The 16,069-nt window shown below is 39.4% G+C and overlaps 1 protein-coding gene and 1 pseudogene across 1 annotated transcript in view; both read right to left on the bottom strand.

The window, feature by feature from the left end:
* Window positions 1-16,069, bottom strand: part of LOC139186277 (ATP-binding cassette sub-family C member 4-like) — a 158,891-nt gene that overhangs the window by 116,680 nt on the left and 26,142 nt on the right. The window contains 3 exon segments of the mRNA XM_070800558.1: window positions 5,221-5,322; window positions 13,752-13,994; window positions 15,767-15,896. Of these exon segments, the coding sequence (XP_070656659.1) occupies window positions 5,221-5,322; window positions 13,752-13,994; window positions 15,767-15,896 (475 nt within the window).
* Window positions 1,356-5,059, bottom strand: LOC139186278 (endoplasmic reticulum-Golgi intermediate compartment protein 2-like; annotated as a pseudogene).

Raw genomic sequence — 16,069 nt, 5'->3', positions numbered from 1 at the left:
GAAGGGGGCAGCACGTGACAGCCCAGGGGTTCTGGGGATCTGCCTCTGTGTTATTTGGGATGGGGAACACATGTATACCTGTGGCGGATTCATTTGGATATTTGGCAAAACTAATACAATTTTGTAAAGTTTAAAAATAAAATAAAATTTTAAAAAATCTAAATGAAAAAAATAAATAAATAAATAAATAAAAGAGATCAACAGCTGAGCCCCGACTCTGGGTCAGACACAATTCGAAACCCCTACCCCATGATTTGGAGGCTCCCACATATATTTTAAAGGTTCAAGATTGAGACCAAGTTCCACCATTTCATGAATGAAACCTGGATCTTTGAGACCTTTCCCCCACCTGCCCACTTGACTTTCTAGGGCAGCAGGTTACAGAGCTCATGTCTATCTTCTGCCTCCCAACCCACAGGGCCTTCATTCAGACTCAGCTTCTCTCCCAAACTCCCAATGTCTGTGCCCCTCCTCTCCCCCTCCCAAGAGCTGGCTCGCTTGTGTGGGCTCTCTCTCTCTCTCTCTCTCTCTCTCTCTCTCACTCACTCATGACCTAAACCCAGTTCAGTTCAGTTCAGTTCAGTTGTTCAGTCATGTCTGACTCTTTGAGACCCCATGAATTGCAGCACGCCAGGCCTCCCTGTCCATCACCATCTCTGGGAGTTCACTCAAACTCACGTCCATTGAGTCGGTGATGCCATCCAGCCATCTCACCCTCTGTTGTCCCCTTTTCCTCCTGCCCCCAACCCCTCCCAGCATCAGAGTCTTTTCCAATGAGTCAACTCTTTGCATGAGGTGGCCAAAGTACTGGAGTTTCAGCTTTGGCATCATTCCTTCCAAAGAAGACCCAGGGCTGATCTCCTTTAGAATGGACTGGTTGGATATCCTGGCAGTCCAAGGGACTCTCAAGAGTCTTCTCCAACGCCACAGTTCAAAAGCATCAATTCTTTGGTGCTCAGATTTCTTCACAGTCCAACTCTCGCATCCATACATGACCAATGGAAAAACCATAGCCTTGACTAGATGGACCTTTGTTGGTAAAGTAATGTCTCTGCTTTTCAATATGCTATCTAGGTTGGTCATAACTGTACTTTCAATTCAACATCTGCTAATGCTTTGAAAGCTCTCTTGAAAATGAGATAGAGTTTAAATGTTTAATATGACAAACATTTAATCATATTAATGTTTAATATGACATTGTTTAATATGATAATCTCTCAGATCTTACATTATCTTGTCTTACTTAAATATTTGCCTCATACTTCTATTTTTAAGTTACCCTGTTGCCCACTACCACAACACATAAAAAATGCTACTTTTCCTCTTAATATTTTACAAACTGATAATTTCCATCATTAGCAGTGGATCTTTTTATTACTCATCCCCTGTTCCCAAACTATAACAAGAATAAGGATCATATTAGTAAACTTAGCATCTTTTTTTTAACAATGTGCTTTCTTATCCCTGCATACGTGCCCACTATACAATTTGTGAATGATACCTCTGTTACATATTACAGCATCTACCTCTGTTACATATTACAGCATCTGCCCTTCTAAGTATTTACCTTAGTCTTTCACGACCTTGCCTTGAACAATCAGAAATGTCAATAGCCAGAGTTTAAAGAAAAGCAGTTACCACCCTAAGACCCAAAATTGGATAAATGTTCTTGTCATTATGGCTTAACAGTAATATGGCTATAACATAGGGACCCCGCCTTTTCCTTTATTAACAATGTGACCTGACCACACTTTTTAAAGTCTAGACTAGTTTTCCATATATTTTACATATTTTATTCTGACATCATATCTTTAAAAAAAACAAAGAGATGAAAACATTTGCACTTATCAATGCCATTTTCTTTAGATGTGGTTTGACTTCTTCCTTCAGGCTCTTTGTCATCAAGAAGCAAGGTCTGATTTCAATACTGCCCATCTGCTATGAAAATATCAGAAGGGGTCATGTTCAAAGCAATACTCCAGCTGGGCGTATTCACTGATTAGATTAGCTGAATAATTTCTTCTAGAATATTTGTAACAGACAGGAAACATATAGGATTTCAGTTTGGGTTTCTTTTTTTTTTCTCCCTAGGTGTGATTTCTGCTTCTCATTTTTCTTTTCTTTGAATATATTGCACAATATTTTATTATTAAAAAAGGTTTTATGTCTCAGGCAAAAAGTTCTTCTCCTTTACTTGGGAGGTGTTAATGTGTATTATTTTCTAAAAGAGGTACATGGTTGTTCGTGTGGCCATCTTCAAAGGGAACAGAATTGACAGGTTTGTAGGCTCCAAGTCTGAAATGACAGCAAATTATTTCAACTATAAATTTGCCAATTCCATGTAGCATGCCTGTTGTTGAAAAGATTCCTCCAACAATACCACAAAGTCTTACAAAAAACTGCCAGAAAGGCATATGCTCTTCGGTAACTGTCACCATAAGAGAGCTGAGATCATATTTCATAAAAATCCCAGAGACTCCATGGCTGCCTGCAGCATGGTTAATAACATGTTCCCTTTCTGTCACGGCAAACTGATGGGTGTCTGCTGAAATTTTATATGTATGTAATTTTGTTGGCACAATTGTAATAAAATATTGAAACATCTGGTTGTGATCTAATGCAATTTTTTCAGTTCCATCTAAAGGATTAATAATTTCAGGAACAAGTTCTCCAAAAGACAAATGATCTATTCTGTGAGAAAAGTTGTAAGAGTCATGGTTGACAAGTGCTGCCAAGTGTGCATGACCTCGGGGATGTGGAATTGCCTTGCCCACAGTTATGTGAAAATTCCCTGCTACTTTATTGACATACAGATGACCACGAATTCTGCCAGCATCTGGAGGCTGTGATGAATCATCTTCCCTTGGTGGAAGTGCTGTTGATGCACTTTTAAAAACACTTTTAAATACCACATCTTGAAGTGAATATTCTTCTTACAGTCTACTCTGAAATAGCTGTAGTATCCTCTGCCACTCTCTTTGCGGTGGTGAAAGATCAAATATTGCCTAAGGGCTTCCTTTTTCTCCTCCACACATTCAGTTACTTCTAATCCTCCATCACCTTTAGTCTTCACTTTCCGATTTTGTTTCTAGAGAGTTCACAATGGTTCATAAACTAGACCATTTGCAGATGCAACCATTGTTTCTGCTGTTTATCATATTAAACATTTAAACTGTAAAACTGTATTATGAAAGAACTATCTTCATTCAGAGTGTCCTGAATGTGATTGATTCTGTATTAGATTGTGTTGGTCTAGATTTCTTACTATTTAAGGATTAATTTTAAATTTCTAGATGATATAAAAGATTTAAAAAAGAGAGGTATATCACTCAGGTGCTGTTAAAACCTAAATTTGGAATATGTGTGCCAACATCATTTTTCCTTTTGCAATGCTTTATAATGACAGTAGAAGAATCATCAACCAGTTCCTCGTGGTTTAAGTCTTTTAGAGAAATGGGGAAACAAAAATTCCAGGTAAGTAACAAGACCAAGACTAAAAGACAAGATTTTAAATGGTTTTTAAAGAATAAGACACCACAAATTAGAGTTTTTCAAATTCCTTTCTGTTAAAAGGTAAAAGAGAAAAATGTCCTGTTGAAAGCAGTTGGTACAGATAATGGAAAGAAGAAGAAATACTGATAAAACTACTTTATAGTAAAGCTTATATAAGAATGCTCTTTTGCAAATAATAAGAGAAGCATCATTGTTTAAAATATACAGTTAATATGATTAAGAGCCATTAAGTTAACTAATATGTGATAAGTTTACGCTTTGAAAGATTTTCAAATTCAGAAAATTCCAAATAATGAATGGCCTTCTCATTATTTAGAAGTTTCTGATTTCTTCAGATGTTATTTCCAGTAAAGGTAGACTGGGAAAAGGAATTTTTAATTAGAATTTTAGCTATTTTAGACTGAATGTTGGTTCTGTGAATCTGCTTGTCAGAAAATTCAGTTAAGTTTCAGGGTTATTTTAATAGGAAAAACTATTGATTTAGAATTATTTTCTTTCAATTAGGATTATAAAAGTTGAGTATCTTTAAGAAGGATTTTAAAAATTATTTTGGTACTTATATATGATTTTTAATTGTTATCGTTTTGTTTTCCAAATACTATATTAAAATTGTAATGGTATTAATCTGTCCCATTAAAACAGTATAAAAGGAATTTCTTTGAAGCAAAACACTACTTTGCCATTGATTTCCATTTTAAAAGTTATGAAAGGTTTTCACCTGAAATCCCACGAATAGTCAGGGTCAGATTTTGGGTGATCAAAGTATTAAGATTCTGACTAGCCCTTTGTATGATGGGTGATGACGTATACTTGTGTATTAGGATTTAGTAGCAGTTTTTGACCTCACCAAGTGTTTCTTTTCCGTGGCAGAGAACACTGTACTGGCCTATCTATCTATTGGCATGTACCTGGGGATGCCTCTAGTAGGATACCTGAGTTTATTACTCAATTTTTTATTTTATTAGGGCATTCATAGTATCTATGTGTATATATTCCATCCTAAATATTTTAATATTGAGATCTGGAATTATGTGAAATGAGTTTTATTTTTCATCTGTGTTTGCATACATACAGCCTATAAAAAGAGATGAAATGTTTAGATGAAAAAGATGAATAATTCTCTGCTGCAGTACTTGTACACTTCAGACTAGCTCTTGGGAAAAGCTTAACTCAGAATTACACATTTCTAATTCTTGACTTAGATGATTAATATTATGCTTTTCTCATATACATTTTATGATAAAAAGCACTGAGTTTTTGTAATAAAACTTTACTAATGACAGAGTTTATAATCTTTAATACAAGCTTTGGAATTCATAAAGGAATGACTAAGATCTAATTTTTTTAATGGTATAAAGACACATGTTGTGCATTGTCTTTTGATGTCTTAGGTTAGTAATTCAGGTACCAAAAATTAAATGTACATGCAGCTCCTTTGTTTCACAATTTAAAACCTTTAAACTTAAAAAAAAAAAAAGAAAGAAAGAAAATGAGATAGAGAGCAACATGTCAAATGCCTCATGCTGACTTTATACTTAATCTCCATTCATTGCAAACCTTATTCTGATTCTGAGAATTTTCATAACATATTTTCAGTAAATGAGCAATTTACACTTAACAGTATGTGTAAAATCTCAAAATTCTCCAATAAATATATGTCACAGTTGTCTTTTTGCAGTCACCACCCTGAAATGGAGAGTCTTTTACCTTTTCCCAAAATCCTGTTAAATCTTGCACATCCACTATCATTTCACTATCTGATGGCAGCTGAGGGTAGCACTGTGACATCTTATCAAGTGATAGAAAGTTCTGTAGAAAAAGGAAAGACATAGACTGTTCACATTGCAAGAACAAAGCACAAACAAAACAACCGCTTCTCCGGAATTTGCACACACACACACAAAAAAAAGTTTTATTTATACCTATTATTTATACCTACCTATCATTTTATAACTGTATTTTATTAAGTCTTGGTTCACATGAGAAACACTATATAATATATAGTACACATTATTATAGTATATGGTATGTAGAAACATATAATATAGTATACCATATATATAATATAGTATATGCATACATATATATAGTATGTGTGTGTGTGTATAAAACAGATAAAGAGTTCCTGACCATGAGGCTATCTTTATTACCTTCTCAACAAGTTTACTGGTTCCTCTCTAAGAAGAAAATATGGCTTCAAACTCCAATACATTTAGAACCTGGACATTTCAACTGTTATACTTTTGTGTTACCAACAACAAACAGGTGAGCTGGTAGGAAATTATTTCATAAATACTAACTGAATCCCACCATGTGCCAAGCAACATGGGACAGAGAGAGGAACACAGGAACCCAGAAAGGAAGGCCCTTCCCAGGCCATCAGGAATCAGGTGGCACAGGACAGGCTGGGAACACAAGACCAATGATAGAGACTCTGAGTGCAAACCCCCCTTGTGTGTGTCAATCCATATCACTGCTTGTCAATAACTATCACTTAAGTTATCATTCTAAAAATAAAATTCTCTTAAGTTTCTACATTTTAAAAAACATTTTACAAGCATCTTTTCACAATCACTGCCTCTTTTTAGTCCATGCCCTCTCTCCTCCACAGCAGGAATGGCCACACCTCCCATTTCTTGTTATCTTCTACACCACTTAGCAGCTAACTGATGCAAAGTAGCTGAATAAAACAGTCTTATAAGCTGCTACAAAGCTGACAAACACATACAAGAAAACTCCCTCTTGTCTTGCAAATGCTAGACATAATTCAAAGAGGAAAGCTAGAGTGGCAGAGAAGTTGAACAAACAATTTATACCACTTCTACTCCCCCAAGGTTCCCAAAACTGTGAGCATGAGGCAGAGACTGCTGGCTGTCCTTGAAACCTGCTCTCTTTCTTCTGAGGTAACAAACCCTGGATTTTAGCTGCATGTAGCAGCCTGGAAGGAGGTCCTCCCTCTGTCTCCAGCCTCTCAAGCAGACAGGAGCAGCCCTGTGACTAAATCCAGGGCAGGGGGAGTGACAGTAACCAGGACCTTCCTCCTCCCCAGCCTGGGTCTTGGGGGTTGCCAGTGGGGTCAAGGTCACATGCAGTGGGGTAACAAGAAAGAAAGAACAGAAAGAGAAATTAAGGAAACAATCCCATTCACCATTGTGACAAAAAGAATAAAATACTTAGGAATAAATCTACCTGAAGAAACAAAAGACCTATATATAGGAAACTATAAACCACTGATGAAAGAAATCAAAGGTGACACAAATAGAGAAATGTACCATATTCATGGATCAGAAGAATCAATATAGTGAAAATGAGTATATTACCCAAAGAAATCTATAGATTCAATGCAATTCCTATCAATGGTATCACAAGCTATCAATGGTATTTTTCACAGAACTAGAACAAATAATTTCACAATTTGTATGGAAATACAAGATAACCTTGAAGAGCCAAAGCAACCTTGAGAAAGAAGAATGGAACTGGAGGAATCAACCTGCCTGACTTCGGACTACACTACAAAGCTACAGTCATTAAGAGAGTATGGCACTGGTATAAAGACAGAAATGTAGACCAATGGAACAAAATAGAAAGCCCAGAGATAAATCCGCAAATCTATGAACACCTTATCTTTGACAAAGGAGGCAAGAATACACAATGGAGAAAAGACAATCTCTTTTACAAGTGGTGCTGGGAAAACTGGTCAACCACTTGTAAAAGAATGAGACTAGAACACTTGCTAACATCATACACAAAAATAAACTCAAATTGGATTAAAGATCTAAACATAAGACCAGAAACTATAAAACTCCTAGAGGAAAACATAGGCAAAACACTCTCTGACATAAATCACAGCTGCTGCTGCTGCTGCTAAGTTGCTTTAGTCATGTCCGACTCTGTGCGACCTGCAACCCCATAGAGGGCAGCCCACCAGGCTCCCCTGTATCTGGGATTCTCCAGGCAAGAACACTGGAGTGGGTTGCCATTTCCTTCTCCAATGCATGAAAGTGAAAAGTGACAGTGAAGTTGCTCAGTTATGTCCAGCCCTCAGCAACCCCATGGACTGCAGCCTACCAGGCTCCTCCATCCATGGGATTTTCCAGGCAAGAGTACTAGAGTGGGGTGCCATTGCCTTCTCCAAAATCACAGCAGGATCCTCTATGACCCACCTCAGAGAGTAAGGAAAATAAAAGGAAAAATAAATGGGACTTAATTAAACTTAAAAGCTTTTGCACAATGAAGGAAACTATAAGCAAGGTGAAAATACAACCTCCATAATGGGAGAAAATAATTGCAAATGAAGCAACTGACAAAGAATTAATCTCAAAAACATACAAGCAGCTCATGCAGCTCAATTCCAGAAAAATAAATGACCCAATCAAAAAATGGACCAAAGAACTAAACAGACATTTCTCCAAAGAAGACATACAGATGGCTAACAAACACATGAAAAAATGTTCAAAATCGTTCATTATCAGAGAAATGCAAATCAAAACCACAATGAGGTACCATCTCATGCTGGTCAGAATGGCTGCTATCAAAAAGTCTACACCAATAAATGCTGGAGAGGGTGCAGAGAAAAGGGAACCCTCTTACACTGTTGGTGGGAATGCAAACTAGTACAGTCACTATGGAGAACAATGTGGAGATTCCTTAAAAAACTGGAAACAGAACTGCCATATGACCCAGCAATCCCACTGCTGGGCATATACACTAAGGAAACCAAAATTGAAAGAGATACATGTACCCTATTGCTAATCACAGCACTGTTTTCAATAGCTAAGGCATGGAAGCAACCTAGATATCCATTGGAAGACGAATGGATAAGAAAGTTGTGGTATATATACACAATGGAATATTACTCAGCTATTAAAAAATGCATTTGAATCAGTTCTAATGAGGTGGATGAAATGTAGCCTATTATACAGAGTGCTAAGACGCTCATATTTGTGAACATTTCTGCCCTACCAGACAACGTCTCAGAGCCCCTCAACTCCCTGTGCTTTGCCTCCAAGGTGTGGTCACTACCAGCCCCATCCTCGTCAGGCTTCCTGCTGATTGTAGGCTTCTCCACTCTGACCCTGCTCTCCTTCAGGCCAGTGTGCAGGTTCATCCAGAAAGGATGTACATTTGCCAGACATTTAACTATTGACTTTTGAGGGGTTTTAATTAAGTTTTTAAAACTAGATAGTTAAAAGGTCAAAACTATGTAGTAAGCTGAATATAAGTGAGATTGAGCCACCGCCCCATCCACCTCATTCTCCCCACCTGTCCTACTAGTCATTTTCAGCATTTATCCTTTTACTTCTCCTTTCAATGTTTCTTTTTGCAAATATAAGCAATATACATGGGATTTCCCTGTTTCTTATATAAGATATCTCTGTCCCTCTCTCTCATATATGTTGTACTGCTTTTTTTTTCTTTTATTAACAAGACAGCCTTATGGAGGGGGCAGTGGCCAGGAGAGTGGGGGGAGGGGAACAGACAACCCAGGATGATTCCCCACCAGCACACAGAGATCACCCCATTATTTTTAAATTTACCTAGGACTCCACTGTGTGGATGCACCAAAGTTTATCCACCAGTTCCCTCTACTGGACACTTGAATTCTTTCTACGTTTTTACTATTACAAACAAGTCTATGTTGACTAACCTTCTATATATCATTTTATATTTGCTTGTTTACATCTAACTATACAGAGAGAGGTTCTTTGAAATGGGATTCCTGAATCAAAGACATACAGGTTTTTCAGGCTATTCCAAATAGATAGCGTGAATGTAGGCTCCAGTTCCCACAAGGGTCAGCTGTGCCATGCTATGAATTCTCTAAGACACTTAAGCTCCCTCTACAAGAGTTAAATCAGAAAGTTTCTTGATAGACTGCCTTGGAGGGTAATTTATTCCTCTGATAACTCATTTTCCTGAGGATAGATCCTTGCAAACCTTTCTGGCTTTATTCACGGTCTCAGATCACAGGTTCTCTTTTGCAGCTATGCAAGTAATCAGCCCCCTAGTGCCCTGCTGTGGTCTTCTGCTTTAATCAGGATTTCCCTTGCTATCTTATAAGTTCAGTTAAAATTCTACCAACATCATTAATACCCAACAACATGAACTCTTTGATATCCTCTAATACCCAGTTGAGAGGGTATGGTGGCTTTCCTGGTGGCTCAGAGAGTAAAGAATCTGCCTGCAATGCAGGAGACCTGGGTTCAATTCCTTGGTTGGGAAGATCCCCCGAAGAAGGAAATGGCAACCCACTCCAGTATTCTTGCCTGGAAAATCCCATGGACAGAGGAGCCTGGCAGTCTACAGTCCATGGGTTTGCAAAGAGTCAGACACAACTGAGTGACTAATACACATACACATACAGAGTTAAGTAAATCAGAAAGAGAAACACCAATACAGTATACTGACACATATATATGGAATTTAGAAAGATGGTAACAATGACCTTAAATGTGAGACCACAAAAGAGACACGGATACAAAGAAAAGACTTTTAAACTCTGTGGGAGAAGGCAAGGGTGGGATGATTTGAGAGAATAGCATTTAAACATGTATATTGCCATATGTGAAACAGATGACCAGTCCAAGTTCAATGCATGAAACAGGGCACTCGAAGCTGGTGCACTGGGATAACCCAGAGGGATGGGGTGGGTAGGGAGACTGGTGGGGGATTTGGGATTGGGGGCATGGCTGATTCATGTTGATGTATGGCAAAAACCACCACAATATTGTAAAGTAATTAGCCTCCTACTAAAATAAATTAAAGAAAGAGTCTGGGTCCCTAACACCACAGAGGATCACACTAACCATGGAACTTATTATGAGATGAATTGGATCCCCACAAAAAAAGATACACTGTGGTCTTAGCCCCAGTTACCTCAAAATATGACTTTGTTTGGATAATTAGTTGTAAATGTAATCAATTAAAGTGAGATCACAGAACAGCAGGCCCTGAATCCAATATGATTGGTGCCCTTATGAGAGATGCAGAGACAGATATACACCCAAAAAACAGTTACCTGATGAGGGAGACAGAGGCTGGAGTGATGGCAATTACAAGTGAAGGAATGCCAAGGATTGCCTAAAACCACTCAAAGCTAACAGAGGCAAGAAAGGATGCTCCCTTATCAGATTCAGAGGGATCCCGACCCTGCTGACACCTTGAATTCAGACTTCTATCCTCCAGGGTTGTGAAATAATGCATTCCTGTGGTTTTAAGCCACCTGGTTTGTGGTACTTTCTAACAGCAGTGCCAGGAAACCCATTCAGAGCCTCACAAGGATTCTTGCATGAGAGAAAAACAAATGACCTGTATAAGCAGCTTTAACATGGGTACCTCTGGGACCCACAGGCAAACTGAATCCTTACCAATAAGTGGGGAAACTGAAACAAGCATGTGAGGATGTTTGAGGAAGAAAATGATACATAAACAGTAATCTACTACCTTAAACATCTTGACACCCCATCTATCATGCCTCAGAGTCATAAATGCGATTGCAAACTTCTACTTCAAAAGAAGAACGGGTAAAAACTGAATGTGAAAACCATTGTGAAGAAAAAGAAAGACAGGGTGCTTGCATTTCTCTCAAACACCTGCTGGTAGAAGATGTGATTCATTCATTCCTTCCTCCTCTCATCCAGGCTCACTGAGAACCTAACTTGAGGCACGGAGACTCCTATCCTCCCTGAGCCCATGTCCACCAGGAGGCAGAATGGACAGACAGTGGTCTGAGAACATGTTTGCAGGCTTTCAACCACCGCAGCCTGAGTTCTCTCTCCAAGCCACCTCTCCCATCATCAGCCAGGCACCAGCTCTCACCTGTTCTGACACAATTCACATCTCTCCTAATTCTCTTTTCCTCTTGAAACAATATAATTTCAGAATCTCACTCACTATGAGTTATTTCAATAATGCAACTTTTATTTTTCTGGTTCCTTCCCCAGTCCTCCCCAACACCACTGACCCCACCTCAAGACAATTCCCTCCTGATCTCCTTACAGCCCCTCTGAGAGTGTCCACAAGCTTAACACTCCCCCCCCCACCCCCCCCCCCCCGGTGACCTACCTGCACCTAAGTCCATGTTCCCCAGGCAGCCTCTGCCTGCACACCCTGCATACTGACCCCACCCACCTTTCTGGGCCCATCTCAAATATTAACCTTACTGAAACAAGTTCAGGATATCCCTAGCTGGCACTGCCCTCCCTACCTCTGAATCCCTGGAGTAATACTAAGTCACACAGAGGGGAGACACTACATCATTTGTGTGCTTTTACAGTCCCAACTACAGCTAAGACTGAGCCTCTCACTCTCAGCCTATCGTGGGTATCAGCTAAAGGAAGAAACATACTGCATGGTTGTTCAAACCATCCAACCACTGACTGCATGGCTACAGTCTTACATAGTCTACACTAATACAGCAACAAGCAACAGGTGATGGGATAGGCTGGGACCTGGGACCCTGTGTGGGAGCACTTGCATCTGGAGAAACGTCTCCTTGAGCAACAAAATACAAAGAAATCATAAGGGACTAAACATAACTGCATGCATGCAAAGGCAATTACAAACAGTAAGATATGAAAACACCACAAGCCAACTGCCATTTCTGAGCTTCTGGGAGCAAAGAAGGGAACTGCGTATGATCTTGGCACATGGCACCTACAAGACAGTGGGCAGACCACATAAGTCACCCCTGAGGCTCAAACCACCAAACTTCCCCCACCCTCACCCCACATAAGGTACTAGCCTGCCCTGTTGAGTCAACCGAGGGCACCAGTTTCTTGTTTTTATACTTTGTGCTGCAGCACAAGCCTCAGTAAAGCCTTGCTTCAATTTCTTGTCTGGTCTATTATCAACTTCTATTGATTAAAAAGACCAAGGGCCCTGGAGAGTAATGTATATGTTATATATCTGGTCGAGACAGAATCAAATACAGTTTCAGCTTAAGCATGTAACCAAGACATCAATACTCAGCCTGTGTATACTAGAATAGAAATTCCTCACTTTCAAACACAAAAGAAAGAAAAGGAAAATTATGCCCTAAGTGAAGAATTACATTTATTGAGCACTTGTCCACAAATAATAGCTCCGAGATAGACAGATGTCACAGTCTTCCAAGCGTTAAATGAGACCCCATTCAATAGATGATCAGCTCATAAAGGTGCCAAAAATGCTGGCTGGACTTTTCTCCAGGACACAGTCTGATGAAAAAGCTGAAATTAAACGGCCATTAGCCAGCAAGTGCAGACCCAGAACAGGTTATGCAGGAAAGTATAAATGTCAGAACTGCAGCCACAAAGACGGACTTCCCAGTGTCTGGCAATGGAAAGCCTAAAGCTGCTTTGTGAACAATATAACCTCAGAGACACATTTGACTGGATGTGAAAGTCACTGAAGACTTTTAGTGCTTTGAAGTTGAGATCTTTTGCAATGCTATTGGAGTCATTCAGTGCCAAGACCATGGGTCCCCCTTCCTCACTTAAAGAAAAAGAGAGAAACTTCTTGGGCCTATGAGGTCATAATAAATCATTCATTTTCACAGAGCCCATTTAATCTTCATTTTAAACAGAAACACTTGAGCACCTCCTGTGTGCCAAGCCCTTGTCTTTGTGATAAAAATTATTTACCCCTTACTATTTAGGGACAATTAGTTTAAAAAAGGAGATAATAGGTTTGGTGGGAATCACATGTTTGAAAGGAAAAGGAAAGCTAGAGACAGGCTTACACACTAAGTAAAATAAGAATGAACATACAGAGATCAGAAATCAATGAGAAAACATCTGTGGAGGAAAGAATCCATTTTTAAACACAGAGAACTAAGTGAATCTGAGGCCACTCTTCCTGTCCAGGGAAGAGAATTTCTCAGCAAGTTCCTCCCCTCCCGGCCCAGAGAGGAATCCTAGTCACCCTAGGACTGTGCACAGCCACTGCCTAGTCATTCCAGTCAGCACAGCAGATGCATCTGTTCACTTCTCCTGCTTTTAGACATTTCAATCGTTCTGCAGCCATCACTACAGATGAAGAGCATGTGTTGCTGCTATTTATACTACTGGCCCTAAGCAAGCATGGACCTTATGATACTTTTAACGCACTTTACCTAAAAAATACAGACATTTTGGAAAGACTGCCAGCTTGGCACTGAAAGAGTTAAATCTTACCTAACTGGCTCACAGTGACATTACATAAAAGGTAAAATTTTAGGTAAAATCTGCCTATAACTTAAAAGTTATTTTTCACTAAACCTTGATTCTTTGGATGCTGATGATGGCCTCTGACACCTTGATGGCCATGGAGAAGTAGAGGGTGCTTGAAAACTGCAGAGTTTCGAACAGCATCACCACCATGAACACTTGGCTGCCTGTGATCAGGTTGTCAAGGAGCTCATTGCTGATGAAGGTGACCAAAATTATGCTTTTGCTCACAGCGAAAAATGATGCCAAATTCATGCCCTTAAGGTAGGAACTTTTCAGAATCTTGGAAATTTCCTTCCTGGAAAAGAAAGTAGGACTTAAGTTTTTTGTTTTTTGTGGTTTTTTTGCTTTTCTAACTTGTTTTATTTTATTTTTTATTTTTTAACTTTACAATATTGTATTGGTTTTGTCATATATCAACATGAATCCGCCACAGGTATACAAGTGTTCCCCATCCTGAACCCTCCTCCCTCCTCCCTCCCCGTACCATCCCTCTCGTTTATAAGAAGTATCAACAAATAAGACATGGATTCAGTGCCCCATGTCAGTGGCCCCTTTCTAGGGAGTAGACACAGATTAATATAAACCATCCTTAAGATAAACCTCCTTGTCATCCATCATGGAGACACTACAAAGTGCACACCTGGGACTCTGCGTGATACCAGGACCACACACTTCATCACCACTTCACTCTTCCAAGTAAAAGGAGGCTTAATGTCACACTTTCAAACATTCTGGGTCAATCAGATGGGGTTTGAACATTCACTCAACAAACATTCATAATCACAAGTCCTGTGCTGGGCTCCTCACAGAAAGACACAGCCTGTCCCCTCCAGGGGCTCATGTACTTGTGAGGGAAGAGAATAAGACACCCCAAAATTGTGAGACACAAAGACAATAGATAGAGGCAGTCAGCACAGCCCCCTCAAGAGCCCAGTGCAGAGGCGTGTACCCCAGAGCAGTGGAGTCAGGGCAAGTAACACACACAAGGATTCTGAGAATATGAGCTGGAGTCAGTCAGGCTTGGCGGAGGCCAGAGTAGAAGGAAGATGGGAGTGTATTCCTAGCAGAGGGAGGGACCCCACAAAGGTGCAAAGATGAGGTGACAAGGTGGGGTCAAAGAAATGCTCATCATATATTTAAATGAAAGATCGAGAAGCATCCTACAAATGTGAAGCAAAACAAAAGGAACAGTATTTTCATAGCTCCATTTGAAATGAATAATAGTGATTCATGAGGTTTTCTGGTGGTAAATAATGCACCTGTAGTGCAGGAGACACGGTTTCAATCTCTGGGTTAGGAACATCCCTTGGAGGAGGAAATGACAACCCACTTCAGTATTCTTGCCTGAGAAATCCCATTGATGGAGGAGCTTGGCAGGCGACAGTGCATGGGGTCACAAAGAGTGGGACATGACTGAGTGACTAAGCATGATGACAATGAAGAATAGTGATTCATATAGTTTGGCTCAACACAAGTACACCCAACCTCTACAATCTCCCCATTTGTGCCCCATCAACATGTTACAATTGTAGTTTGAATGTCATAGTCTTAAATACTATCTTAAAAGCATTGATTATTGGGATTTGAGATATTAAGAATTTTATTTTTATATAAGTAAGAAGTATATATATATCTTTGACTTTGTAAAAATCGCTTAATCATGTACAACTCTTTGCAACCCCATGGACTATACAGTCCATGGATTCTCCAGTTCAGAATACTGGAGAGAGTATCTTCCCAACCTAGGGATTGAACCCAGGTCTCCCACATTGAAGGTGGATTCTTTACCAGCTGAGCCACCAGGGAAACCCTTTTTACCTTTGAGAAGATGGTAAATGGAAAAGCCGGTTAAATGACATCTCCACTATTCTACTTAACCCTCCTACAACATGTAGGGGATGCAGTGAATAGTAAGTATTTAAATTCACGTTAATGTGAAAGTGAACTTAAATACTTATTTGGTAAGACAGCTAAAGCTTTCAGTAGAATGGGAAATAAAGCATGAAAATACGGAGTGACATATATATATATATATATATATATATATACATATATATATAAACCTATCTTCTTAATCTGGTAATAAGGCCTATAAATGACTTTTCCCAAGCATTAATTTTTATTGTTCTGATGCCAATTATGGCTTCACTCATGGTCCTGATTCTATCATCTGTGAGAACAGCGGTCTTACTCCTAAGGAGACAGACGTGAGAGATGAGCCTTAGTGACGACAGCCCAACTTTCCTCAGCAACAGCAGCAGTAGTGGGCACGGGGGCGTGGCTAGGAATAAAATTATTCTCTACAGCCCTTTTGCACTTAGAAAACAGGCAAGTCCTACTCAAAGTACAAACCAAGAAAATGGTTT

The sequence above is a fragment of the Bos indicus genome, chromosome 12, assembly GCF_029378745.1.
Source record: "Bos indicus isolate NIAB-ARS_2022 breed Sahiwal x Tharparkar chromosome 12, NIAB-ARS_B.indTharparkar_mat_pri_1.0, whole genome shotgun sequence".
Classification (NCBI taxonomy): Eukaryota; Metazoa; Chordata; class Mammalia; order Artiodactyla; family Bovidae; genus Bos; species Bos indicus.
This window is presented reverse-complemented; position numbering and strand designations above follow the sequence as displayed.